Source organism: Puma concolor, chromosome B3 (assembly GCF_028749965.1).
Source record: "Puma concolor isolate L17-30 chromosome B3, mPumCon1.1.hap2, whole genome shotgun sequence".
Taxonomy (NCBI): domain Eukaryota; kingdom Metazoa; phylum Chordata; class Mammalia; order Carnivora; family Felidae; genus Puma; species Puma concolor.
This window is the reverse complement of record NC_141672.1, coordinates 4,494,032-4,519,254: the sequence shown is the minus strand read 5'-3', so window position 1 is coordinate 4,519,254 and position 25,223 is coordinate 4,494,032. Positions and strand designations below refer to the sequence as shown.

General features: G+C 49.0%; 1 protein-coding gene across 4 annotated transcripts in view; it reads left to right on the top strand.

Moving 5' to 3' along the window:
• Positions 1–25,223, top strand: part of PPP2R5C (protein phosphatase 2 regulatory subunit B'gamma) — a 130,416-nt gene that overhangs the window by 80,522 nt on the left and 24,671 nt on the right. For all 4 annotated transcript variants that reach the window (XM_086708787.1, XM_086708785.1, XM_086708789.1 and 1 more), the window contains 5 exons: positions 16,141–16,251; positions 17,316–17,408; positions 17,494–17,624; positions 22,112–22,171; positions 24,127–24,235. In XM_086708787.1, coding sequence (XP_086564913.1) covers positions 16,141–16,251; positions 17,316–17,408; positions 17,494–17,624; positions 22,112–22,171; positions 24,127–24,235 — 504 coding nt within the window. The remainder of the gene's footprint in view (positions 1–16,140; positions 16,252–17,315; positions 17,409–17,493; positions 17,625–22,111; positions 22,172–24,126; positions 24,236–25,223) is intronic.

The following is a 25,223-nucleotide window of genomic DNA, read 5'->3' as shown; positions in this document are numbered from 1 at the left end:
GTGACACACGGGCTCTGGCGTCCTTGGCACAAGCCGAGACGTTTGAGCCTAACACACTCCCCACAAAGAAGTCCTCTTGTTGCGAAATTTGGACTTGAAGAATGGAAGTCTTCGTAATGTGTCCTGTGTTGTAACGATAACAGTTGAGGGAACTGGGTACCTCCCAGGGCCAGTCGACGTGTCCTGTGTGTTAACTCCCACGAGTACCCTATGGGCCACATACATTAGAGCCCTCATTTGAGCATACTATCTTACCCTCTTTGATGTGGTAGTGCTCACTATAATTTAGAAGTAAACACGTTGTCCATACTTGTGCAGGAAAATTTAATGATGGGGCAGAGTTAAAACAGTGATGGGACCGGGCGCCTGGGTGGCTCAGTCGTTTGAGTGTCCAGCTTCGGCTCAGATCGTGATCTCACGGTTCGTGGGTTTGAGCCCCATGTTGGGCTCTGTGCTGACCGCTCGGAGCCTGGAGCCTGCTTCGGATTCTGTGTCCCTCTCTCGCTCTGCCCCTCCCCCACTCGTGCTCTGTCTCTCTTTCTCAAGAATAAATAAACATTAAAAAAAAAAAAAAATAGTGATGGGACCGAGCTGGTGTCAGGACAGTCTGCCCTGAGTGGCCGAGATGGCCTCTGTGGTCCTGCGGTTAGTTCATTGTTGGTTTCATTCAGGCCCAAATCTCTGTTCTCTGGTCACCTGCTTCACAGCCTGTTTCTAGGCCCTTTGCAGGATCCCGTTTCAAACTTGTGTTGTTTGACACTGAATTTGTTTTCTGTTGAGTGTTTTTTTGAATTGTTGGTGTCTCACCCACCTCTGAAATTAGTACTCCCTGGTTCTAAGGGAGTCCTTGTTGCTTAATATAAAATGTTATATCCTGATTTTCACTGAACTCCTCCTTAAGTTACTGATTTTTTTCCCCCAAAGCTACATGTTTCAGAAGTGACTAATCTTATGACCTAAACTATGTTTATTTCTCACTTTAGTGTGTTTGCTTTGGAAAAGATACTCGAAAGCAATGTTCATTTTTGTGCTTTTCATAACCTGTTGTGTCAGAAGTCGCTATCAACTTATTTTAACTTGTTGTTGTTAACTCTTTTAAAGTTGAGAATTTACCAATGTGTGGTCAGCCCGAGGCTGTGAGGTTCCTTCCCCGTCACTCATGATGAGTGCCCTGACCTTTTCCTGTTCAGACTAAAGAAAATGAGAGTCTCGTTTTTTCTCTCCTCACTTTCAAGCCTCATTTACTTTGGAAGGCCTCCCAAAATGCCAGAATCTCAAAGAAACAACCTAACATTTTCCCTAACACCTTCGTAATTTTGTCATTCACTTTATAATCCTCCTGGAACTTTGTTTTTTTATAGTGCAGGAGAGGGATATAACTTTATTTTCTTATAAAATGATAGAAAAATCATTTGCCTGTACATCATGTGTTGAATATTCCCTTTTCTCCATTGATTTTAAATGCTTCTTTATTGCATATCAAATTTATTTTATCTTTAAATTAAATTCGGGGTGCCTGGGTGGCTCAGTCAGTTAAGCACCTGACCTTGGCTCAGATCATGATCTCGCGGTTCATGACTTCAAGCCCCGCATCGGGCTCTCTGCTGTCAGTGCAGAGCCTGCTTCGGGTCCTCTGTCTCCCTCTGTCTCTGCCCCCCCCCCCCCCCCCCCGCTTGTACGCACGCACATGCTCTCTCTCGCTCACTCACTCAATAATGAATAAACATTTTTAAATTATTTTTAAAAATAATAAATCCATTTGTTAATACATATTAAATTTATAAGCACATCAATTTGTTACATATTAAATCACATGGTTGGAAGGTTTTTCCTTTTTTTTTTTTTTTTTTTAATTTTTTTTTTCAACGTTTATTTATTTTTGGGACAGAGAGAGACAGAGCATGAACAGGCGAGAGGCAAAGAGAGAGGGAGACACAGAATCGGAAACAGGCTCCAGGCTCTGAGCCGTCAGCACAGAGCCCGACGCGGGGCTCGAACTCACGGACCGCAAGATCGTGACCTGGCTGAAGTCGGACGCTTAACCGACTGCGCCACCCAGGCGCCCCTCCATTTTTTTTTTTTAATGTTTGTTTATTTTGAGAGAGAGTGGGAGCATGGGAGGGACAGAGAGAGAAGGAGAGAGATCCCAAGCAGGCCCCACACTGTCAGCACAAAGCCCGACCCGGGGCTCATTCTCAAGAACCTGAGCTGAGATCAAGAGTCAGACACAAATTACTGAGCCCCCCCCCCCCCCCCCGCCAGGCACCCCAGGTTTTTCCATTTTTAAGGAGGGAGGAGGAAGAATGCAGAACATGAGGCTTAGGTCAGCCTGGTTTGGGTCAGATGCCTGGCTCTGAACCGGGTCCCCTCCCCTGTTCAAATCAGGCTCCCTTGTGTTTACAGTGCACGTTACCTGGATGCCTGGGGGGGCCCCATTGGCTAAGCTCAGGTTATGATCCCATGGTTCATGGTGGGATCGAGTCCCTCGTTGGGCTCCACGCCGTTAGTGCAGAGCCTGCTTGGGATTCTCTCTCCCTTTCCTTCTGCCCCTTCCCTATTCCTGCTTGCGCTCGCTCTCTCTTTCTCCCTCTCTTTCTCCGAATAAATGAGTTAACATTAAAAAATAAAAAGAAGTGCACATTACCACAACTGCTCAGGATGCTTAAAGCCCCGGAACTCTTGTTTAGATTAAACTATCGTTACTTCTCTCCCTGTTGATAATTGTGTCCTAACTGGGTTCTCTTCCTGCTCTCCACACTTTGTCCCCCACCCCAAAAGTCAGGTCGGTCTTTGGAGTGTTGGACAGTTGACCCCCTAAAGTACTTACAGATACTTACTGAGCATCCATTATGGGCCAGGAACTTTTTTAGGTGAGGAAATAGACTGGTGGACAGTATTTCTGCCTTCTCAAAGCCTCCCTCTTCGTGGGACAGGCAGAAGGAAGAAAGCACGTAGCCAGGATGGTAGTTGATGGTGGTTTCTTGCCCTCTCAGAAGTGGAGACTGAGTGCCAGACTCACGCGGTCAATAGAAGGCCTCCACCCCCAGCAGTGCCTAGACCCAGCAGAGCAGGTGGAAGAAATGTGGGTCCCTTCCTGGTTCCGCCGGATGCCACGTGCTTTGCTGACCCCTGAAGCAACACTTAGCCAGCCCCCTTGAGTATTGCCTGGTGTGTGTGTGGTCACAGTACCTTTAAAGATGTGAATTTCCACCTACTTTGAAGAATCCAAAGCTCTGTAGATGCTATACTCCTTAAGCTACTGCTTTTTTTTAATGCTCATGTATTTATTTTGAGAGAGCGCACTTGAGCAGGGGAGGGGCAGAGGGAGAAGGAGAGGGAGAGACAGAATCTCAAGCAGACTGCATGTTCAGCATGGAGCCCAGCGTAGGGCTTAATGCCACGACCTTGAACCCCTGACCTGAGCTGATACGAAGAGTCGGGTGCTCGACCAACTGAGCCACGCAGGCGGCCCCTTATGCTACTTCTTTTAAATGTGGTGCCTGTTGGGGATGCCCGGGGGGCTCAGTCGTTTGGGCGTCCAACTTCAGCTCAGGTCATGATCTCCCAGTGTGAGTTCAAGCCCCACATTGGGCTCCTCGAAGACAGTGTGGAGGCTGCTTTAGATTCTCTCCCCATCTCTCTCTCTCTGTCTGCCCCTCCCCCACTCACATACACGCACTCTTTCTCTCTCTCAAAACAGATGAATAAACTTTAAAAATATGTATTTGCCCGTTAGATTGGACTGCTATATAGTTTCTGAACAAATGCATTGAGAAGTCATTCATATACGTGCAGTTCACTCATTTAAAATATACAATTCTGGGGCGCCTGGGTGGCGCAGTCGGTTAAGCGTCCGACTTCAGCCAGGTCACGATCTCGCGGTCCGCGAGTTCGAGCCCCGCGTCGGGCTCTGGGCTGATGGCTCAGAGCCTGGAGCCTGTTTCCGATTCTGTGTCTCCCTCTCTCTCTGCCCCTCCCCCATTCATGTTCTGTCTCTCTCTGTCCCAAAAAAAACAAATAAACGTTGAAAAAAAAAATTTTTAAATATACAATTCTGGGGCACCAGGGTGGCTCAGTCAGTTAAGCACCCAATTTTAGCTCAGGTCATGATCTCACTGCTCCTGAGTTTGAGCCCCGCATCGGGCTTTGTGCTTGACAGCTCAGCGCCTGGATGGAGCCTGCTTCAGATTCTGTCCCTGTCACTCTGCCCCTCCCCTGCTCTCTCTCTCAAATATAAAAGAAAATATAAATACATACATACATAATAAAATATACAATCCGTGGTTTTTAATATATTCACAGTACTGTGCAGCCTTCGTCACATCTAATTGTTTATAACATTTTCATCCCTCTAAAAATAAACCCGAAGCCCATTAACAGTCACTGCCAGTCCTCCCTGACCTATCACCCCCAACCTCCGGCAGCCCTTTATTGCCTTTCTGTCTCTCGAGAGTTGCCTACCCCGGACATTTCCTGCCAACGGGGATTATATGATGCGTGGCCTTCCTTCACTGGCATAATGGCTTCGAGGTTCATCCGTGTTGTAGCCTGTATCACTTATTATTTGTGTTGCCAAATAATATTTCATGCTATGGACACGTACCACATTTTTATTTATCCATTCATCCGTGGATGGGCATTTGGGTTGTTTCTGCTACTTGGCAGTGATGAGCGACGCTGCCGTGAACACTCCCATACGAGCTGCGGTGTGCGTGTGTGTGCTCGTTTCCCTGGAGTATTTACCTGGGAGCGGAGCTGCTGGGTCCCGTGTTAACTGGGTGTTTAACATTTGGAAGACCCGCCAGACTGTCTTCCAAAGCGTCTGCCCCCGGATGCACCCCCACCAGCAGGGCGCGAGGGCTCCGGCCCCCCCCCCCCCGCCCCGTGTTGTCCACACTTGCTACTGTCTGTCTGTTGGATGCTAGCCATCGGGGTGGGGGTGTGGTGAGATCTCGCTGTGGCTTTGATTTGCATTTCCCCAGTGAGCATCTTTTCATGTGTGCTGTCTGCTTTCATACATCATGGACTTCAGTCCTAGCGTGAAACAGAGTGTTACGGGTCATCCAGCCCGTTTGTTTTCAGATTGAAAAAACTCCTGAGAATGAGGGTGAAAGGGAACTGGGCCCACAGGGGGGCTCCTGGCGTCTAGAGTCTCAGGCCTAAAGCTCATTATCTCTTCATTTCAGTCTTATTTTAAATCTAACCAACCATCTGTTTGTTTGTTCTTTCGATTAAATTCTCTAGTTAATCTGTTTTTCAGGCATTGGCATTTTGTTCTTATAGTCAGTACACTGATAGAAAAACCACCGTTTTCACAGACACCCGTTTTTACTTTAAGTGACTCAGAGACAAACTGGTGATTCAAATGAACATTAGCAAGCATTTCTCAAAAAATAAACAGAATGAGAATGTCGCTTAAAGGAAAATAAGTGAGAGTGTTTGTTGTCAATGCAAAGTTTGAGCTTTGGGGCAAAAGTTTGAATTTTGAAAAATTTGTATCCACTCAGTGCGAGCATCAGCCACCCGGGGCCCCGGGCTCTCCTGCTTAGATCAGCGACGCTGTGAACAGATGGGATTTTTAGTACATGTGGTGAGATGAGTCCCCACTGGAAGATCTACATGACCCGCTGAACCAGTGTTTTCCCCATGACCGATAAATGACGTTCCGTAATCGTTGGTGGGCCAGAGAGCCATTCAAAGTGCAAGAGGCACCATTGGGTTTTAATGTAGAGACCACCTCACCGCTAAGAGAAACTACCATTTGTCAATTGGGTGTAGCTTCAAAGAAGTCCACGGTTCTCTGAAAAGGACCTATTAATTATTCCTCCCTTTTCCAGCTGCACCACGTAAGAGACGTGTACTTCCTGTATTTCAACCAAACCAACATTCAGAGCATAGAAGCAGACATGAGAACCCAGCCGTTTTCTATTAAGCCGGACAGTAAAGAGAGTAGCAAAAATGTAAAAAAAAAATGCCACTCTTCTCGCTACATTTGTGTTTGTTTTGCAAAATACAGTTTGACCCCCGAACAACACAGTTTTGAACTGGGAAGGTCCAGTTATACCGGATTTTTTTTTAATGTAAATACAGTACAGTACCATAAGTGTATTTTCTCTTCCTTATGCTTTTTTTTAGCGTTTTCTTTTCTCTAGCTCACTGTACTGTAAGAATACATATGCTACATATAAAACACGAAATGTGTGTTAATTGATGTTTGTGTCATCAGTAGGGGTTCCAGTCAACAGTAAGCAATGAGTACTTAAGTTCTGGGGGGAGTCGGAAGTTACACGCAGATTTTCGACTGCGCGGTGGACTGATCCCTCTAGCCCCTGCATTGTTCAAGGGTCACCTGTATTTTCTGTAACATGAGATTTAATGAAATAACTAACATTGTTACGGAAAATTATTTAAATATTCAAATAGCATTTGTATTGACGCGGTGGGCTTATTTTTTTTCCTTCTTTTAAGTTTATTTATTTTGAGAGAAACAGAGACAAGCTTGAGTGAGGGAGGGGCAAAGAGGGAGGGAGATAGAGAATCCCACGCAGGTTCCATACTGTCAGCATGGAGCCCGATGAAGGGTTTGAACCCACGAACCACGAGATCATGACCTGAGCCGAAACCGAGAGGCAGACGCTTAACCGACTGAGCCATCCACACACCCCTGGGCTTAGTATTTTTTAATGGATTCATGTTTTTTTTAATTTTTCTGGTTTAATTTCTAACGCAGTTGACATCAGAAATGACTCATAAGCCAAAGCTCTTTGGGGTCCTCGGTAACATTTAGGAATTTAAGGGGGTCTGAAAACCAGAGGGTGAGAACCACTCTTCCAGAAGCACACTGCTCCAAGGCAGCAGCATCAGCTCCACCTGGGTGCTTGTTAGAGATGTCGCTTCTGGGCCACCTGAGTGGCTCTGACTTCGGCTCAGGTCATGATCTCATGGTTCATGAGTTTGAGGCCCACGTGGGGCTCTGTGCTGTCAACACAGAGACCACTTCAAATCCTCTTTCTCTCTCTCTCTCTCTCTCTCTCTCTCTCTCTCTCTCTCCCCCCCCACCCCTCCCCCACTTGTTCTCTGTCTCTCTCAAATTTTTAAAAAAAATTTTTGACGTTCATTTTTTGAGAAACAGAGCACAAGCAGGGGAGGGACAGAGAGAGAGGGAGACATAGAATCCAAAGCAGGCTCCAGGCTCTAAGCTGTCAGCACAGAGCCCGACGTGGGGCTCGAACTCAGACTGCAAGATAGTGACCTGAGCCGAAGTAGGACACTTAACTGATAGAGCCACCCAGGCACCCAAGATACTTTTATTTATTTATTTATTTATTTATTTATTTATTTATTTATTTATTTATTTATTTAGAGACAGAGACAGATCACAAGAGGGGGATGGGCAGAGAGGAGACACAGAATCTGAAGCAGGCTCCAGGCTCTGAGCTGTCAGCACAGAGCCCAACACGGGGCTCGAACTCAGACTGCAAGATCGTGACCTGAGCCGAAGTCAGACGCTTAACTGATGGAGCCACCCAGGCACCCAAGATCCTTTTTTTTTTTTTTTTTTAATTTATTTATTTATTTACAGACAGAGAGAGACAGATCACAAGAGGGGGATGGGCAGAGAGAGGAGACCCAGAATCTGAAGCAGGCTCCAGGCTCTGAGCCATCAGCACAGAGCCCAATGCAGGGCTTGAACTCACAAACCATGAAATTGTGACCTGAGCCGAAGTCAGACGCTTAACTGACGGAGCCACCCAGGCATCCCAAAATAAATAAACTTAAAACAACAGTAAGAAACTTTGTATATGTGGTGTGATGGTGATGCTCTTCTTACCAGGACATTGGCTAGGTTTCCAGGGAAAATGGGCCCATCATGTCATTGTCCTCTCTATTGCTTGTAAATGACCAGATAGTGCTTTACAAGTCATTTCTTTGATGCTTAGGGTTCAAGTCAGCATTTTCCATTAAGGGCAAAGCAATTCTTCTTGGGTCCCTATGAGGGGTTTACTGCCCACAGACCCAGGGTGATTGTCCTGTACTCACATGTTGACGTTCTTCTCTATTTTCACATCTGATACTTACAGTGTGTTCTGGAAAGTACTACGTGTTGTGAGGGTGAAGATGCTTTGGAAATGGGAGAGGAATGCACGTTTTGGTTAAAGAAGATAGTATATTAAGCAGGAAAGCTTCAAATAGTCTACAGATTTCTTTCAAGTGAGGATTTAAATCAGGCATTCCCCTTTCGGCTTCGTTGTTTTTGTTTAGCCAGTCACAGGAGCATGGGTTAGAGAAGCAAACATCAGCAGGGAACTTTAAGCATATTAAAACGTGTGGTGCTTTCTGAAATCCAGAGAGGGACTTTTCTACTTTCGGTGTCAGTAATATCAATATCTGCTTTGAGATTTGTTCTTACTATTTTTGGAGAGTCCTCCTTGGCTTAATGTTTTCAAACCATCAAAGAAATGCACATTTGTTTTCTAATCGAAATACGCACCAGTTAGTATTTCTTCTTACTCCACTCCTCCCCAGTTCTACCCATACCCATTTCTAGCCAACCGGTGTAGGTTTATTATTTCTTCAGAAGGCTTCTGAGAACCCTGGGGGATGACAAATGTGTTTATTATCCTGATTGTATAATGGTTTCCCGGATGTATGCATATGCTAAACATGTCAGATTAGAGGGGCACCTGGGTGGTTCAGTCAGTTAAGTGTCCAACTTCACCTCAGGTCTTGATCTCACGGTTCGTGGGTTCAAGCCCCGCATCAGGCTCTTGGCTGTCAGCGTAGAGCTTGCTTCGGATTCTCTGCTCCCCCCCACCCCACCCCCAAAAATAAAAACATTTTTTTAAATATCAGATTGTACACTTGAAACACATACCATTAATTGTATCTCAATTATACCCCCGTAAAGCTGGGCGTTTTTAAAGCTCCTAAGTGGAAGAGTATTTCTTTTAATCTAGGGGCACAGTGGAGAAACTCCTGAGATGCTAAGGACGTTGTGAACCGAGGTTTGGGAACTTATGGGCAAGAAGTATCCTTTCATAGCATGTTTTAAAATTAATTCTTAATTTACATACAGCGAAGTTCAGTCTTTTTAGTGAACAGACACATACATATAACCATGTAATCACCACCACGATCAAAATCGAGAGCAGCTTCATTGCCCTCCCAAAAAATTATTTTGCTACTCCATTGTATAGTCAAGACTTCTCCTCCCCAGGGCCACCACTGATCAGTCCGCAGCTCTCCCATATCGTCTTTTCCAGAATGTCACGTAGGTGGGCTCATACGGTCTGTAGCCTTTTGAATCCAGCTTCCTTCATTCCGCATAATGTGTTCGAGGTCCACCCCAGCGGTTTGTTCCCGTTAGCTGCTCAGTGGTATCTCACTACATAGACGTACCACAGTTTATCCATTCCCCAGTTGAGGGGCATGTGGGGCAATAGAACTGCTGTAAGTATTCATGTGCAAGTTTTGGACATAGGTTTTCACTTAACTCAGGTAAACAGGCAGGACTCCTGGGTCATGTCATATGTTTAACTTCCTAAATCACTTTCCGTGCCAGCAGGGTGTAAGGATTGAGGTTGCTCTGAGTCCTTGTCAACACCGGGATCCTCAGTCCTTTAACCTCATTTTGGCTTTTTTTTTTTTTTTTTTAATTTTCAAGTAATCTCTCCACCCCACGTGGGGCTTGAACCCACAATGCTGAGATCAAGAGTCACCTGTTTTACTGACTGAGCCAGCCAGGTGCCCCTCTCATTTTGGCTTTGATTTGCATTTACCTAGTGACTAATGATGCTGAACATTTTTTCCTGTGCTTGTTCATCATTTGTAGATCTTCCTTGCTGAAGTGTCTATTCAGATCATTTGCCCATGTTTTAATTGGGTTGTTTGTTTTCTTATTATTGAGCTGGAGGCTTCTTTACATATTCTACATATAAACCTTTGCCAGTCTACCTTCTTTCAGTCTATGGCTTGTGTTTTTATTTTAACCCAGTGTCTTTTACAGAGTTTTAATTTAGATGAAGTCTGACTTATGATTTGTTTCTTTTGGTATCATATCTGAGAAGTCTTTGCCTAACCCAAGCTCACAAAGATATTTCTCTTAAAATGTTTATGGTTTTATAGGGTTTTTTTAATGTTTGTTTACTTGGGGAGGGGAGGGGTAGAGAGAGGGAGAGAGAGAATCCCAAGCAGGCTCCGTGCTGTCAGCGTGTGAGATCATGACCTGAGCCGAAATCAAGAGTCGGATGCTTAACCGACCAAGCCACCCAGGCACCCCTGTGGTTTTATAGCTGTATATTTTATATTTAGGTCTGTGATTCATTTTGGCTGAGGTTCATTTTGTAGCATATGGCTGTCCAACTATTCCACTTACTGAAAGGACTAACCATTCTTTGAAATGGTTAATTTCTTTTGCACCCTTGTCATCAGTCAGTTGACCATATTTGTGAGTCTGTTTCTGGACTCTGTTCTGTTCCATTAATTAGGGATCTTCTCGCCGATACCACACTGTCTTCATTACTGTCATGTCACTTCATAGTAAATTTTGACATCAGGTAGTGTGAATGCTTCGATCCTGTTTTTCTTTCTCAAAGCTGTTTGCCTATCTAGTTATTTTACTTTTCCATATAAATTTTAGAATCAGTTTGGTTTTATCTACAAACTATCCTTCAGGGGTTTCGATTGGAATCGCACTACTCTGTAGATTCGGGGAGAGCTGATACCTTACCCATAGTCCATGAACACAGTATGTCTCCATTTTGGCATCGTTTTGTGGCTTTCAGCATACAGATCCTACATGTGTTTTTTTAGGCTCATAAATATTTCATCTTTTGGTGCTGTTGTAATCAGGGCCGTTCGTTTTCTAATTGCTTATTGTCTTTTTCTTACAGTTCTGTCAAGTTTTATATCATGTCATTCAGTGCATAGATATTAGTATTACTTATTGGTTGACTCCTTTATCATTATGGAGTGATCCTCTTTATCCCTGGTCGTCTTAATTGCTCCGAAAACCACTTTGATGTTAATATAGCCACTTCTGCTCTCTCTCTTGACTCATGTGAACCTGGAATGTCTTTTTCCTTACTTTTACTTGTGACCAATTTGTGTTTTTATATTCAAAGCAGGCTTGTTGCTGACAGTAAGGAGCTGAGGGTTACTTTATTCAGTCAGAGGTCTGCGCCTTTTGATTGATGAGGGTGTGCAAGCGACTTGCTTTCAGTGTGAGTATTGATGTTGTTGGGTTTCAGTCTCCTGCGGAATGTGCACATTCCTGGGGTAACACCTGGACCCTACCATGAGAGCAGGCTTGAGCTAACCTCCCAAATGAGGAAATGCACAGGTTTTCTCTTAAGATTGCCACTAGGATTTTCATCATTCACCTAACCTTATTTGAGTTCATCAAAAATCCAGTTAGAATTATGTTTAAGATTGCATTCAGTGTGCACGTTGCCTTGTGGAGAAGTTATCTTTGTAATAGGACGTCGCCCCACACCAGGGAAGGGAAGATTCCTTCATTTGTTTGAATATTCTTCTGTGCCCTTTATTAGGGTTTATGCTCTCTCCATTGGGGCCTTGTGACTGGGCAGTGAGTTCCCAGTGACCAAGGGGTCACTTCTGGGACTGTGTTCCTGGGCTCCTCCTGTTAATTACATTCCCTAATTATGTCACTGTTAGTGGAGAAGGTGTTCATGTTAGTTTCCCATTTGTATTTTTGGTTTTTGTATCATACCCAGCTGCAGTGGTCTATTCTGTTGCCTGTTGGCTTTTTCAGATTTGATGTAACATTTCCAAACACAATGTTCCATTTTTTAAAAATGCTGGGGCTCCTGGGTGGCTCAGTCGGTTGGGCAGCTGACTGCAGCTCAGGTCATGATCTCTTGGTTTGTGAGTTTGAGCCCCGCATCGGGCTCCGTGCTGACAGCTTGAAGCCTGGAGCCTGCTTCAAATTCTGTGACTCCTCTCTCTCTGCCCCTTCCCCATTTGCGCTCTGTCTCTGTCTTTCAAAAATGAATAAATGTTAAAAAAAAAAAAAAAAAATTAAAAAAAAAAAATGCTGACAGCTGCCTGGGTGGCTCAGTCAGTTGAACATCCAAGTTTGGCTCAGGTCATGATCTCACGGTTTATGGGTTCGAGCCCCACGTCGGGCTCCATGCTGACAGCTCGGAGCCTGGAGCCTCTTCAGATTCTGTGTCTCCCTCTCTGCCCTTCCCCTGTTTGTTCTCCCTCCCTCCCTCCCTCCCTCCCTCCCTTCCTCCCTATCTCTCTCTCTATCTTTCTCTCTCTCTCTCAGGAAATAAAATAAACGTTGGGGAAAAAACTTCCCACTTTTCCCCTCACCCCGCCAGCCCCAGAATGCATCTGTTTCTGTTGTGGGAGGAAGAGCATCTAGACAAACGGAGATTTGGCCTTTGGTGGACTCAACCTTTATAAATCCCGTTCACGTGAATAGAACAATAAACAACATAGTGGAACGGCCTTTGTGGTCGAGAAGGAAGGACTGAATAATCAACCTTTCTTTCCTCATTGTCTCTGAAATCAGACTCTCGGTGCTGTTCGTAGGAGTGTCCCTTCCTGTTGTCAGCCTTAGTATGTTCTGCTGTACCTCAGTTACGTCAGGGCATGAACATTCTATTAGTTCACCCATTGGTCGTGAGTACTACAGATCCAGAAAGGCGTCAGGATGCTGTGGAATCTCAGCAGTTTCCCATAAGGTTACTTCCCAAGCCAGTTCGGTTTGCATCTAATTCCATAAATGCAGCCCTCTGGAGGGGAGCACCCACAGGGGTGATTTTAAACACCGAAAGCGGGAGTGTCGAGAGAGCAGGTGCTTCCTCGTATTACGGGGTCAGTCCCACCCCGCACGGTGTGCGCCCACGTGCGCGGAAACTGCACATGCGCGTTGCTGTCCCATTTCACACGGGCCCGGTGCCGAGAGAAGATTCACTCACTTTCAACACGTGAGAAAACCGAGGCGTGGGCAGGTTTTTCCATGTGCAGGGCCTGCTTCTGAGTCAGAAGGCAGCCTTGCCAGCCTGTCTGCGTAGTCTGATCCTGGCTGGGTCCGCACCTCGGGGTGCACACTCACTCGGTGTGTGAGAATTGCATCTGGTCCACATCTTCCCGTGGGTTTTTGTGGCACGAGGACGATGAAGACCGCCTCGCGTGGTGCTCAGACCGAACCCCGTCCAGACACGCAGACGTCAGCACACGGCGCTCCGCTCCCTTGACCCTGCAGCTTTTGTGCAAAGAGGTTTTGAAACCCAAGAACAATGCGAGGTGGCCTGCCGCTTGCCTTCTGCTCTTCTCCAGATGTTCGTTTTAGTACATTTAGCCTTTTCTAGAGACGAGCATTGAATTAAAGGAGCGTCACGTGGTAGGAAAGGTGAGTGGAAGTTACGGCGTGAGATTTTTTTGTCTTGTGGAAGAAAGAACTTATGCCAATTAGAGTTGGCCACTAATAAAACTTCCCGGATCGGGGATGGTTGTGCTTCAGGGATACTGAAATGAGGACGTCTGCGTTAAAAGCAAGTTGGTCCAGCAGCCCCGCAGACTCCTGACTCCACGTCTGGGATTTGGTGACACAGTGCACCTGGCTTCACCCGGGAACGCAGTCCTTAGCTTCACTTCCGGTAGAATAGAGCCAGTTGACTAAGAATCTAACTAGCCAGGTGTGTCCGTCGGAGGTCGATCAGAGAAACTACCAGTAGGATAGAGAACCTGAGAGACGGATTTCCAGGACCTCCCTCGGGCAGGAGCTGATGCTGCCCCCCAGGGGGTTTCTTCTTCCCCAGGAAAACCCAAAGCTCCGCTCCTCAGGCTTGCCGGCCGAGTGGATGAGGCCCCCCGTGTCCTCGAGGGTGATCTGTGCTCAGTCTGAGACTGTAGATGTTGGCCGCAGTTACCTTCCCGGTGACGCCCAGATTAGTGTTCGATGATGGGGGGAGTGGGGGGGCTCCCACCCTGGCTGTGGTCCGTCAGGCCCTGCTCTCCTGGCCCTGGTTAGTCTCTCTGGGGGCTGGCCGCTGAGGAACGTGAAGGGGGCCTGGCTGGGCCCGAGCGGCTCCCCTGTACCCGCATGGCAGTCCCGTCCCGTGTGGGACTCAGGCTTCTCCGGCGAGTCTCCAAGGGAGGCAGGCACATCGCGTGTCCCCCGACTTCTTGGCCGCCCGGGGACACCACGTGGGCTCTGCCCTCCTGTGCTCAGCCTGCGGCTCTCCCCCGCCTCGCTCTCTTCAAGCGTCCCCAGTCTCTGGGTGACTGTGGGAGCCCCCAGCCATTTGGCTTTGAGGGAGAGCGTAGAAAACCCAGCTCATGAATGCCACACTCCCTTACGGGCCCCAGATCCCAACTGACTCTACTCTCCACGCTTCCCTAGCCCGGGAAGGAAGGGGCAAAAGGCTGGGGGTCCCAGGGCCGGTCTGCTGCCCTCTGCAAGCCCCAGGGGAGCGGGACCCACCAGGGTGTGGCCTTCCCTTGGTGTGGGAGTCCCTCGAGTCTGCCTGCTCGCTTCTGTGGGCTTCGGGGTCAGCATGCTGGAAGAGTCCCTCACTGCCCCGTCCCCTGGGGGCCGGTGACGGGGGGCATGCCCCGTCCACCTGGCAGCACCTGTCACAGCCTCTGTTCCTTAGTCCCCTGTTGTTTGGGAGGTCTCTTCAGGACCCTGTCCCCAGGTTCCCAGGTTTACTTTCTACTTACATTTTAGGAGTATTTTCTCTTTTTTTACTAAGGGTTTTTTTTTTTACTTGTTTCTGGATTTCCAACCATTTTTTTGTTCCTTCCACTCCTGCACCGTCTCAGCCCCATTGCTCTGATTCTTTGCACCTACTCCTCGTCTCAGACAACAGAGACAACAAACGTTTCATGCTCGGGGCTTTTGTAGCTGATGGCTTGAAGAGGGGGTGTTTTCCTTCACGAAACATGATGTTAAGGCTCAGAGTTCAGGGTCAGTACAGTAAAGACGGGAGGAAGCACAGCGGATGACCTGGGGTTTTAGCTCCGTCTCTCTGAGACTGGATGCCTGGACGGCAAGCTTGCCCTGGACTGTCCACAAGGAAGTCCTGCACGCCGTCATGGAGCTGGGTCTTAACCTTGTGTGGCCGGTGTTTGGATTTTGTGCTTTGAGGGGTGGGGAGGGGCAGAGGTCTTGCTCTGCTCGTCTGTGAGAGCCAGTCACTGGAGCCCAGTTCTGTAACCGGCATATGGCGGGTTCAGAGATTCCGTAAGGTAACTAATCGTATCTAAATTACTATAAAGAAAGAGTGGGTTATAAATCGATGATACAGAAAAACCAAACATTTTATATCACCGATTTGTCCGTGTATGTTGTGCTTAATTTAGAGATTAACCATGTGGGCATTAAAGTGTACCTGTGCTCCAGAGAATTCTAGACTTCATGTAGAAACGTCTGTCGTAAAACACTGACTTTTATGAAGCTGGAAATAAACGGAGCGGGGGTGGGAGTCCGTGGTAAAGGACAATATAAAGAAAAACAGGCAGCGAGTTGCATGAGGGGTTCGTTCAAAGTCCAGAGAAATCTCTTCTCAAGTCATTTCTTGGTGAGTCCACGCAGAGTAAGATCATGACCGCAGAGTTAGATCATGACCGTGTAGCCCGGGGCCCTCTGCTGGCCGTCCTCTGTGGCTCGCAGGGGCCCCCTGGGGCAGGCTCACACGAGGGGCCGGCGCTCCATTGCCGGCGCTCCATTGCCGGTCGTTCGGTCCCGGTCGTTCAGTCTCCGCTGTTGCCTTTATAATCTCACCCTTCCTTCCCAGCTCGATGCCTGCCTCCTCGCTTTGCACCCACGGTGGAGACCTTGACCTCCCCGCTGCCCACCGGCACCGGTTGGTGGTAGCCGCCCGTGAGTTTGGCAGCTCAGAGTGAGACAGGAGTCTCAGGGTGGCCACCTGTCCACGGCCATGTTTCCTGCCGCAGTTTTGACCCAAAATCTCGTTGGGGATCCACACTGCTTCTCGATCTTGAGAATAAGGACGAGCCCAACGACCACCGGAAGCAGCAATTGTTAGAATTAAATATTTTTCTGTAAATGTTTTTTTAATGTTTTCTGTAAACGTTCTTTCAACTGTTATCTGTAAATATTTTTAATGCCCTGGTTATAATTCTAGAATATGTGGATTTCAGTTTGCAGTTAACATGTTTCGAACGTTACCACCTTCCTCCAATCCTACGGGAGCAGAATTTGACCCCGAGGAGGACGAGCCGACGTTAGAGGCGGCCTGGCCTCATCTACAGGTACTGAACTCTGGGAGCGCCCCCGAAACCGGGGCAGGAGTTGAATGTGTGTGTCTGTGAGGTTTTCCTCTAAAGCAAGTGCACTGGCCCTAAGGCCTCACCCCAGCTGGTGGCAGGTGCCCCTGTGATTTGTAAACCTGTGCATACAAGGAAGGCATTTCAGCAGAAGTGAGAACATCGAATGGCGTTTTTGTTTGTTTGAACACTTTACCCCAACTACAAAGATACGGAGTTGTCTGTATGTCTGCAGTGGAAATGACTGCTTGGTTGATAGCCATGGAATTGAAGCCCTTTGCAGACACTTCTTGTTTACGGTACCTAGATTCAGCGCACCCCAGAGCTTACCCGCTGACTGACACCTTTTTCTAACACATTTGTAAGGCAGAGAGCTGGTCGTTGATGAGGCTGGACGCCTGAGAAGGCACGGAGCCCAGCACAAGCAGAGTATGTGCAGGCCGTGTGCCAGGTCAGGGTCTGGGTCGTCCGCAGGAAGGGAGACGGAAAGGGGGAAGCTGGGAACGAGCTAGATGGGGAACAGATCACAAAGGGGGGCTGTCTCGGTGGCAGAACATCCCGCCAAGGCAGGTGGGATTGCTGTGTAACCACAACAGCAGGCAACCCCTCTGATGCAGGGGAGGGACCTCCCAGCGGTGGGTGACTGCGTCTGGGACCCGCTCGCCAAGCCGTCCCAGCTTCCAGTCCGTCCGGCTCTGCCCAGGACACGTGTAGGTGGCAGGATGTAGATCCCACCGGCTGTGGCTGCTACGCACTGTGGTCTCTGACCAGCGTCGGTTAAGCATTGGCGACATCGGCCATGGGTACCATTTTGCTTAAATGCCACTTAAGGGTATAGTCTGTGGTTCTTAGCTAAATAAAATAATTATTATCGTCAGTTATAACTTGATTAAACCATGTAATTTGGCATTAATTCTGTAGATAATGTGGCTTTATTTTTTAAGGCTAATATTTTCAGGCAGATATTCAACTCATGGGTGTCTTTGATCTCTATCTCATAAAATACCATGTTATTTGATACATTGTTGTTGTTTTTTTTTTTCTTCTAGCTTGTTTATGAATTTTTCTTAAGATTTTTAGAGTCTCCAGATTTCCAACCTAATATAGCGAAGAAATATATTGATCAGAAATTTGTATTGCAGGTAGGTACAAATTAGCTGAAACTACAAAAGCCATAATCTACCGAGCAGGAATCCTGAGCCACTAAGTGTCTTTTTCTTCTTGAAGCTTTTAGAGCTCTTTGACAGTGAAGATCCTCGAGAGAGAGACTTTCTTAAAACTACCCTTCACAGAATCTATGGAAAATTCTTAGGCTTAAGAGCTTACATCAGAAAACAGATAAATAATATATTTTATAGGTAAGTCGACGTGTGGGTAATAGCTCTCTTTTTGCATGGTGATGCTCGCATCCACACCTAATGCTCCCCTCACCCCATCCTTCCGTTTGGCAGGTGACTGGGGAGTGGGGGCGGCCTCCCTTCCCCCCCCACCCCTCTTGCCCCCCCCACCCCTCCTTCTCTGCCTGCTCCCCTCCCTCACCCACCCCCAGCACCTCCCCACTCGGCCTTCCTGTGTTTCTGTTTCCACTTACCTGGCTGCGGGTCCGTCCGGAACCTGTCCAGAGCCAACGGTCCGTCCTTCTGCCTGTGTGTTACTCCACCCTCCCCGTGCATCTCGGAGAGGCAGGAGTGAGGAGTAAAAGCAGGGATCCTTAGAAACTCATAAGATGGAGAATTGTACCAGAGGCCTGGGGACCCGCGTGTACCCGGGGCAGGAGAGGCCCTGCTGGCCACGGCAGGTGCAGGTGGGCCCGGCCGTCCCTAGGCCTACACGACCACAGAGGCTACCCTGCCTGGGTTTACCTGGGGGAGGGCACAGCCCCGAGGCTCTTGAAAGAATGTTCCATGACATTGCAAGTCCCACCCCTACCCTGGCCCCCGCCTCTTGTTGGTTCTTACCGTCTGAACACCCCTCCACCTGCCTGCCGACATCCCCGTGTTTCTGCTGCTGCCTGAGCCACACAGGCCACTGGTGATTGGGCATGAGCCCCGGGCGAGGCCCGTGTGTGCGTCCAGGCCGCCCTTCCATCCTCCTCATTTGTGTCTCTGCTCACCTCCGGCTCCTTCCACACTAGCGCCTCGGCGGCCTTTGTTGACCCTCCTGGAACATTCTTTCCACCTGCCCTTCTCCACAGCCTCCCAAGCCTCCGGACACAGCCCCACACCAGGACGCAGCCCCTGGCTTGGCCGACAGGCCTCCCCATAGGCAGGGAGTGTGTGGGCCGAACACCGCACGCTCTCAGGGCCAGCTTCACGCCCGGCCCGTGGTGGCATCAGATGAATGTTGATGGATGAGAGAGTTAATGTGGTTTCTTACCCATCCCTGGAAAGATTACCGAATGAGTGGTGTATTCTAAGACTTTGGGCATCCCTGACTCCAGGACGGGTCTCAGTGGTGACAAATCCTAGCGGTGACAGGCTCCGTGGGCAGGCCCCTCTGTGAGGTAAGAAAGCAGGCAGGTTTCACACAGTCTGGCCACAGTGCCAGAGTGAAGGTGACGTACAGGCCCTTGCCCGGAGCACCACAGAGGACGGCGGGTCCCTTCTTAGACACCATGACCCAGCAAGGGAGAAGGAGAGGGGCCCTGAGACACATGGAGACACTGGATGTGGGAAGTGAGATCCCACCATGGAGACCAGCAGCCTCTGGGGATTCCAGGGCCCATCCCTGTCCCGTGCCCAGCCCGGCCCTGGTGTGCCCCCACCCCACCCTCCCGTGGTCACCGGGGTCTGCGGCTGTCTCTTCACACTTGATAGGACAGTCCGGTGTCAGAGCTCCCGGTGTGCGTGATCTTCCTTTGAGCTCCTTCCAAGGTCCCTACATCCCAGGACCGGCACCGACTGTGGTCAGAGAATGCCATCGCGATTCCTAAATGTCACATTCCCGGCTCACGTTTCTTGGCATCATGCTTCCTCTTGAACAGGATCATTATGTGGCTGATGTACTTATCTATCAAGACGTTATGTACATCGTTTAAACAACGAAGAACAGGGACAGTTTAAATTCTGATCTTTTAGGCCTAAAATTAAAGGTCCACCTAAAGTGAGGTTTTTTTCTTTAAAACAGGTTTTGTTCAGATAGCAGAATCACAAATCAACACTTGTGTTAAAAGGTCTCATACCACGGGGCACCTGGGTGGCTCGGTCGGTTGGGCGTCCGACTTCGGCTCGGGTCACAATCTCACGGTTTGTGGGTTCAGGCCCCACGTCGGGGTCTGTGCTGACTGCTCGGAGCCTGGAGTGTGCTTCAGATTCTGCATCTCCTTCTCCCTCTGCCCCTCCCCCACTTGTGCTCTCTCTCTCTCTCTCTCTCTCTCTCTCTCTCTCTCTCTCTCTCAAAAATAAATAAATGTAAAAAAAAAAATTTTTTTTAAAAAAGGTCTCATACCTTAAAGAACCTCAATATAATAAATAAAATATTTAAATAGATTACTATTCCAAAGTTATTGCACAAAATTCAATTCTGAGTGCTCTGTGCTAGAGTGTGGCACTTTTGTGTTTCAGCTGTCTTCTCTGTAACTATCATATTTTTTTTTTAATTTGTTTATTCTCACAGTTCTGTAATCGGAACTGGGCCCCGTGGGCAGGTCTGGTGCTGCACACGGCCTGCGGTGGGCTGGCCAGTCCGGGTGGCTCGGGGCAGGGCTGCAGCCGGCCTCCAGGGGGGAAGAAGCCTCTGCGAGGCTCGGCCAGGAAGTGAAGCACATTCACACTGCCTTCTGTGTCGATCTGACCAACTCACAGGACGACAGATGCACAGAGAGGGGGACAGGTCCCACCTGTTCATGTGCGGCTCAGAGCACGTCCTGCAGGGGGGAAGTTCCGTTTCGGAGGCGGTCTCTGATAAGCAGGTTCTGGCTCAGCTTCTAGAGAGTCCTGATTCCTTTTTAGTTGGACAAGTGAGAAACGCTGGCCTGTTCTGCATGCGTCTTTATGGCTCTCTTCCCATCTGCAACTTCCTCTCTTTCCTGTCTGGAAGAATAAGAGGGAGAATGGTACTAATTTTCTCGTTTTTATACCTCCTTCAGTTCAGGTTAAAATAGCAACGAAGGCTTTATCAGTAAGAATATAGTAATGTTGACTCAGGAGAACAAAACGGATTGTAGCTGAAGGCCGTCCTTGTTCATGCTTGTCGGCCAGTGTGGCTGGATCCCGCGCGACTCTGAGGGTTCGGTCCCTCTTCCCAAGGCCCAGAGCCCAGCTCTGGGGTCTCTGGGCACCTCGTGCAGCCCACTGCTCCCCCAGCCCCCAGCTCGCCAACGAGGGCGCTCAGGTGACGTGGCTGCACTTCCTACAAAGCTACGACGTGGCACCTGTAAACCCAGAAAACAAGCAAAACACAAGGGAGCGTCCGGTCGAGTTCTGTAAATTAAAGTGCTTGTCCGTGGACATGCACCACGGAGGGCAGGACTCCCTGGGGACATCCTCCAGTCTCTAGGCAGGTGGGGGGAGGGAGGGGACATGAGGGACGTGTCCAGCAGCGGCTCGAACGCGTCACCTGCAATATGACCGCAGTGCCCGTTTCTTGCCACCCAGGTCGCCCCGGGCCATCTGGGTAAATCCCCACCTCACCTCGGTGCTGTGGCCACACTCGTGTCCGTGGCACCATGGTTCTCTGCTCAGGTGCCGCCGCCAGCCTGCGTGAGGCGCTCACCCCCACCGCCACATGAACCCCTTGCCCACCTGGGGCCCACCCCACTCCAGTTCCCAGACCCCCGCGCTCGCCCTGCCTTCCCTTCCACGCCGTTTAACCTCCCACAGGGCCCCGGTCAGGCCCCACAGCCTTGAAGAATCCTGGTCGTTCGAAAACGTAGAAATCTTCAGGCCCACCCTCTGGAAATCTCTCCCATCTTGTGGGTATCTGACCTGTTCTTTACCTTGACAGCCCCGTTCCGCTTGTTTCCAACAAGGACGAGATTTCAGAGTCAGGTTTCTGTAATCATCACAAACTCTTATTTTAGGCTTGGAGCTGCCTCTAAACTTCATTGTCGAGTGAGAGGCAGAAACCTTTCTCAGACACCACTCCTACCACACAGGCGCATGGCGAGGCGTGGGCAGGAGTGAGCTCCTGCCTTCTGGGGAAATCCTCTGGCGGTGGGGACACGTTGCCCTCCTTGGTGTCCCCAGCCTTTTACTGCACGTGTTCAGGCACAGGACAGATGCTCTAGCACCAGGGACGTGGTGACAAAAAGTCCTCGCCTGTCCTCAGGTTGATGTGGGCACAGCAGGAGAGGCTTCTCAGAGGACGCAGATCAGCTGCTCACATCGGGGTTCCAGAAGGTGGCGCTTGGAGCAGCGTGGGGGCCGAGCAGGGTGTCTGTGAGGACATAGGTGAGAGGGCCCAGTGGGAAGGAAGGAGCTTCTGCCCTTGCACGGACTGGCCTAACTCTCAGAGGCTTTAAAATTGAGCAAGGCGTCAAGTCAGGCTGGCACGAAGCAAAGAAATCAGGCTAAGGTAAGGGACGGAGAGGGATGTACGCATGGTCAGGAGGACAGCAGTGGCTCATTGTCACACACGGGTGGCTGCAAGGCGAGTGCTCACAGCACAGACCTTTCGACCTTTCTCTGTGATTGAAAACTCCCAAAATAAAATGTTGGGGGCGGAAATTGCACAGTCGCATCGGGAAGGGTGAGCCGCCCCCAGGACAGTTCTCCGGGAGGCGTGCCTGCCACCAGGCATCTGTGTGACACTCCCCCCAAGTGCATCATTTCCTCGTTCAGAGGATTGTGGTCTTTCCAGCTATTACCTCAGTGTCTCATTCTAAATGGCAAACTGCTTTTTCTAGGTTTATTTATGAAACAGAGCATCACAACGGCATAGCAGAATTACTGGAAATCCTGGGGAGGTGAGTGCTGTGCGCCTGGCAGTGACGTGGAATTTATTCCAGAATGATCCAGTTCACGGAGTCGAGAGCCCTCTCCAGAGCGAGGCAATTGAAACCATTTCCAAAGGAACCAAGACCTCGCTTGATGGAAGGGGTGGGTGAGGTCTTGGGTTAGAGCCCCCCAGACAAGAAGCCTTCTTGTGTACACGGCTCCGTGCACAGATTCTGTTCCACATGCCTCCTTGAAGATGGCTAAGAGGGTTTATGTTTTGACATTTAGAACGGATCGTTTATTATACCTTGGGGGTATTGAGTAAATGCTAACATTTCTAATTGCTTTCATTTTATAAATTTTTCATATGTATACTTGTAACATTAACGTTTCAGAAATTTCACCATCTTCGCTCAAGTAGAGTTCTTGCTTACTACCATTTTTTTTTCATCAGTGACCTATAGATTTTATATCAGACCTCCAACCCGCTCTTTCCCAAAGAGAGTGCCTTGGGGTTCCACAGCCAAATAAACTTGGAAGTGCTCTCCCGGCACCTTCCCTGGGGACTCAGCTGCGTTAGCAGCTGAAGGTCCTGTGGGGAGGGGTCCTCTTCGCTGGTGTTTAATCTGATGATCCCCACAGCCTTCGGGACACAAGAAACCTGTCTCAGGGAACACTGTCAGCTTCCAGTCGATCTGTGCTCCAGTCGCACTGAGAAGACGGTGCTCGCTATTTTAGATCTAACTTGAAAAAACCATCAGTCCTTGTGGAGAATTCTGCTTTGACCTGCGTCAGCACATTGGGCGGGTTTCTCTCGCTCAGGAGAGCGTAGCGAGCGGTCCAGGGGCCCTTCCTAGTTCCACTCTCGGCTGCCGTTTCCTTAGCAAGGTGGGGGATGATCCCCTCACAGGGCTGTCGCTAGGACGGCGCGCTGTGTGAGATGTCCAGCGCGGCCGGGCACTGCATGCGCACAGGCCTCCACGCTCCCAGCAGCTGGGATCGCTGATTTTATCCCCCTGGAAGAGTTGTTTGGTCTTGTGGGCCTCCCCCATGTGAAGGAGCAGGTCGTCGCTAATGCCCCCTTCAGACAGACCCTGCCTCCTGGATGGCACGGAACAGTCTAGAACTCGCTTGACTGCTCTGTGGCCCTACCACGTGTCTGTGCTTCCCTAATAATAAAACCAGATAAATAGTAAATAACGAAGCCTGCTTGCCCAACTGGGCACCAGTAGATAAGCTACTTGACATCAGAGACCAAAACTTCAGTTTATTTTTTTTTAAGTTTATTTATTTTTGAGACAGAGACAGAGCACGAACGGGGGAGGGTCAGAGAGAGAGGGAGACACAGAATCGGAAGCAGGCTCCAGGCTCTGAGCCATCAGCCCAGAGCCCGACGCGGGGCTCGAACTCATGGACCGCGAGATCGTGACCTGAGCTGAAGTCGGACGCTTAACCGACTGAGCCACCCAGGCGCCCCCAAAACTTCAGTTTAAAGACTAGGATCAAGACCCCCTTTCTCTGCAGGAGGGAGCAGCTTTCTGGCTGATTCTTAACCAGCTCCCGTTCTGCACACACAGACTCACTTCTGCCAGCATTAGGGTAATGAACCCGAATTTCTCGGGGGAAGTGTGACTTCCTAAAAGTGGGTAAAGGCCAAGGGAAGGTGCCAGCTGTGGAGCTGGAGTCCCACCTGAGCTGCCCGGCCTCCAGGCCTGTCGAAAGAAGCCAGTGTCGCCCCCAGGGACTCCTGTTCTGGGTAACGCCCCACAAACCAGAATTTTAGAATTATCTTCTAGTTACTAACAAAGATAAAAATGACTATGCTTCTTGGAAGGTATTTCATTTTCTTTGTAATTTCTGCTAATGTCCGCCTCTTTTGTGAAACGTACATTTCGCTTACTGATAGTTGTGCTGAAAGTCAAGGCTTTTTTTTTAACCTGGAATTTGTGAGTAATCAGACTTGGAATATATTCTGTTTTCGCAGCATAATTAATGGATTTGCCTTACCACTAAAAGAAGAGCACAAGATTTTCTTATTGAAGGTGTTGCTACCTTTGCACAAAGTGAAATCTCTGAGCGTCTACCATCCACAGGTAAGGGGTGCTCCGCAGCATTATGTCGGTGGGGGCGTGCACTAGTTGGGTGTCTCCATGTGAGCGGCAGTGAGCTCGGACACAGAACCCCAGCCGTTCCCTGGGGGTGCGCTCACGTCGCCTTGCAGATGTCGTTTCTGGTGATAATTGAAAGGATACAGGGGGGCGCCTGGGTGGCTCAATCGGTTGGGCGTCCGACTGCAGCTCCGGTCACGATCTCGCAGTTCATGCGTTCGAGTCCCGCATCGGGCTCTGTGCCGACAGCTCGGAGCCTGGAGCCTGCTTCGGGTTCTGTGTCTCAGTCTCTCTGTCCGTCCCCAGCTCATGCTCTGTCTCTCTCTCTCTCTCTCTCTGTCTCAAAAATAAACATTAAAAAATAAATCAATCAAATTTGGCTCCTTCAAGGAAAAATCTCTCTGCAGCCAGTGAAATGGCCTACGAAAATGTGAGTTTTTTAACTAAGCTGTGGGCTTTTTACAGTTTGCAGAAATCTACAGTTTCACTGAAAATTCGGTCAGTAAGTGTTGATACCCGGTTAGCTGGCCGCACTTTGCCAGAAGAGGAGGTTTTTCCTTCACTTTTGCCCCCGTGAATCCTGCGTAGACAAGTGCCGAGGGTTGGGGACAGGCCACGTGCCCGTTCACCAGCAGCTCTGAGTGGCTCTGGCAGCCAGTGGGCACCTCTGTCCCTCACGTTGGGAGAGGCTTGGGATGAATCACAGAAAGCCTATTCTTGACTTGATTCTAATGACGTCGGCTTCCTGGGAAGTATTTTACTTTGAGGCATTTTTTTTCCTTCTCTTTGCTGTTAACTGGTGATAGTATCTTTATATCCAACCAGATCGTGGTCCTGTTGATTGTTTTTTTAATTAAGTTTATTTATTTTTGAGAGAGAGCAAGGGACAGTGAAGGAGGGGCAGAGAGAAAGAGAGAATCCCCAGCAGGCCCCACACTGTCAGTGCAGAGCTGGACACGGGGCTTGAACTCAC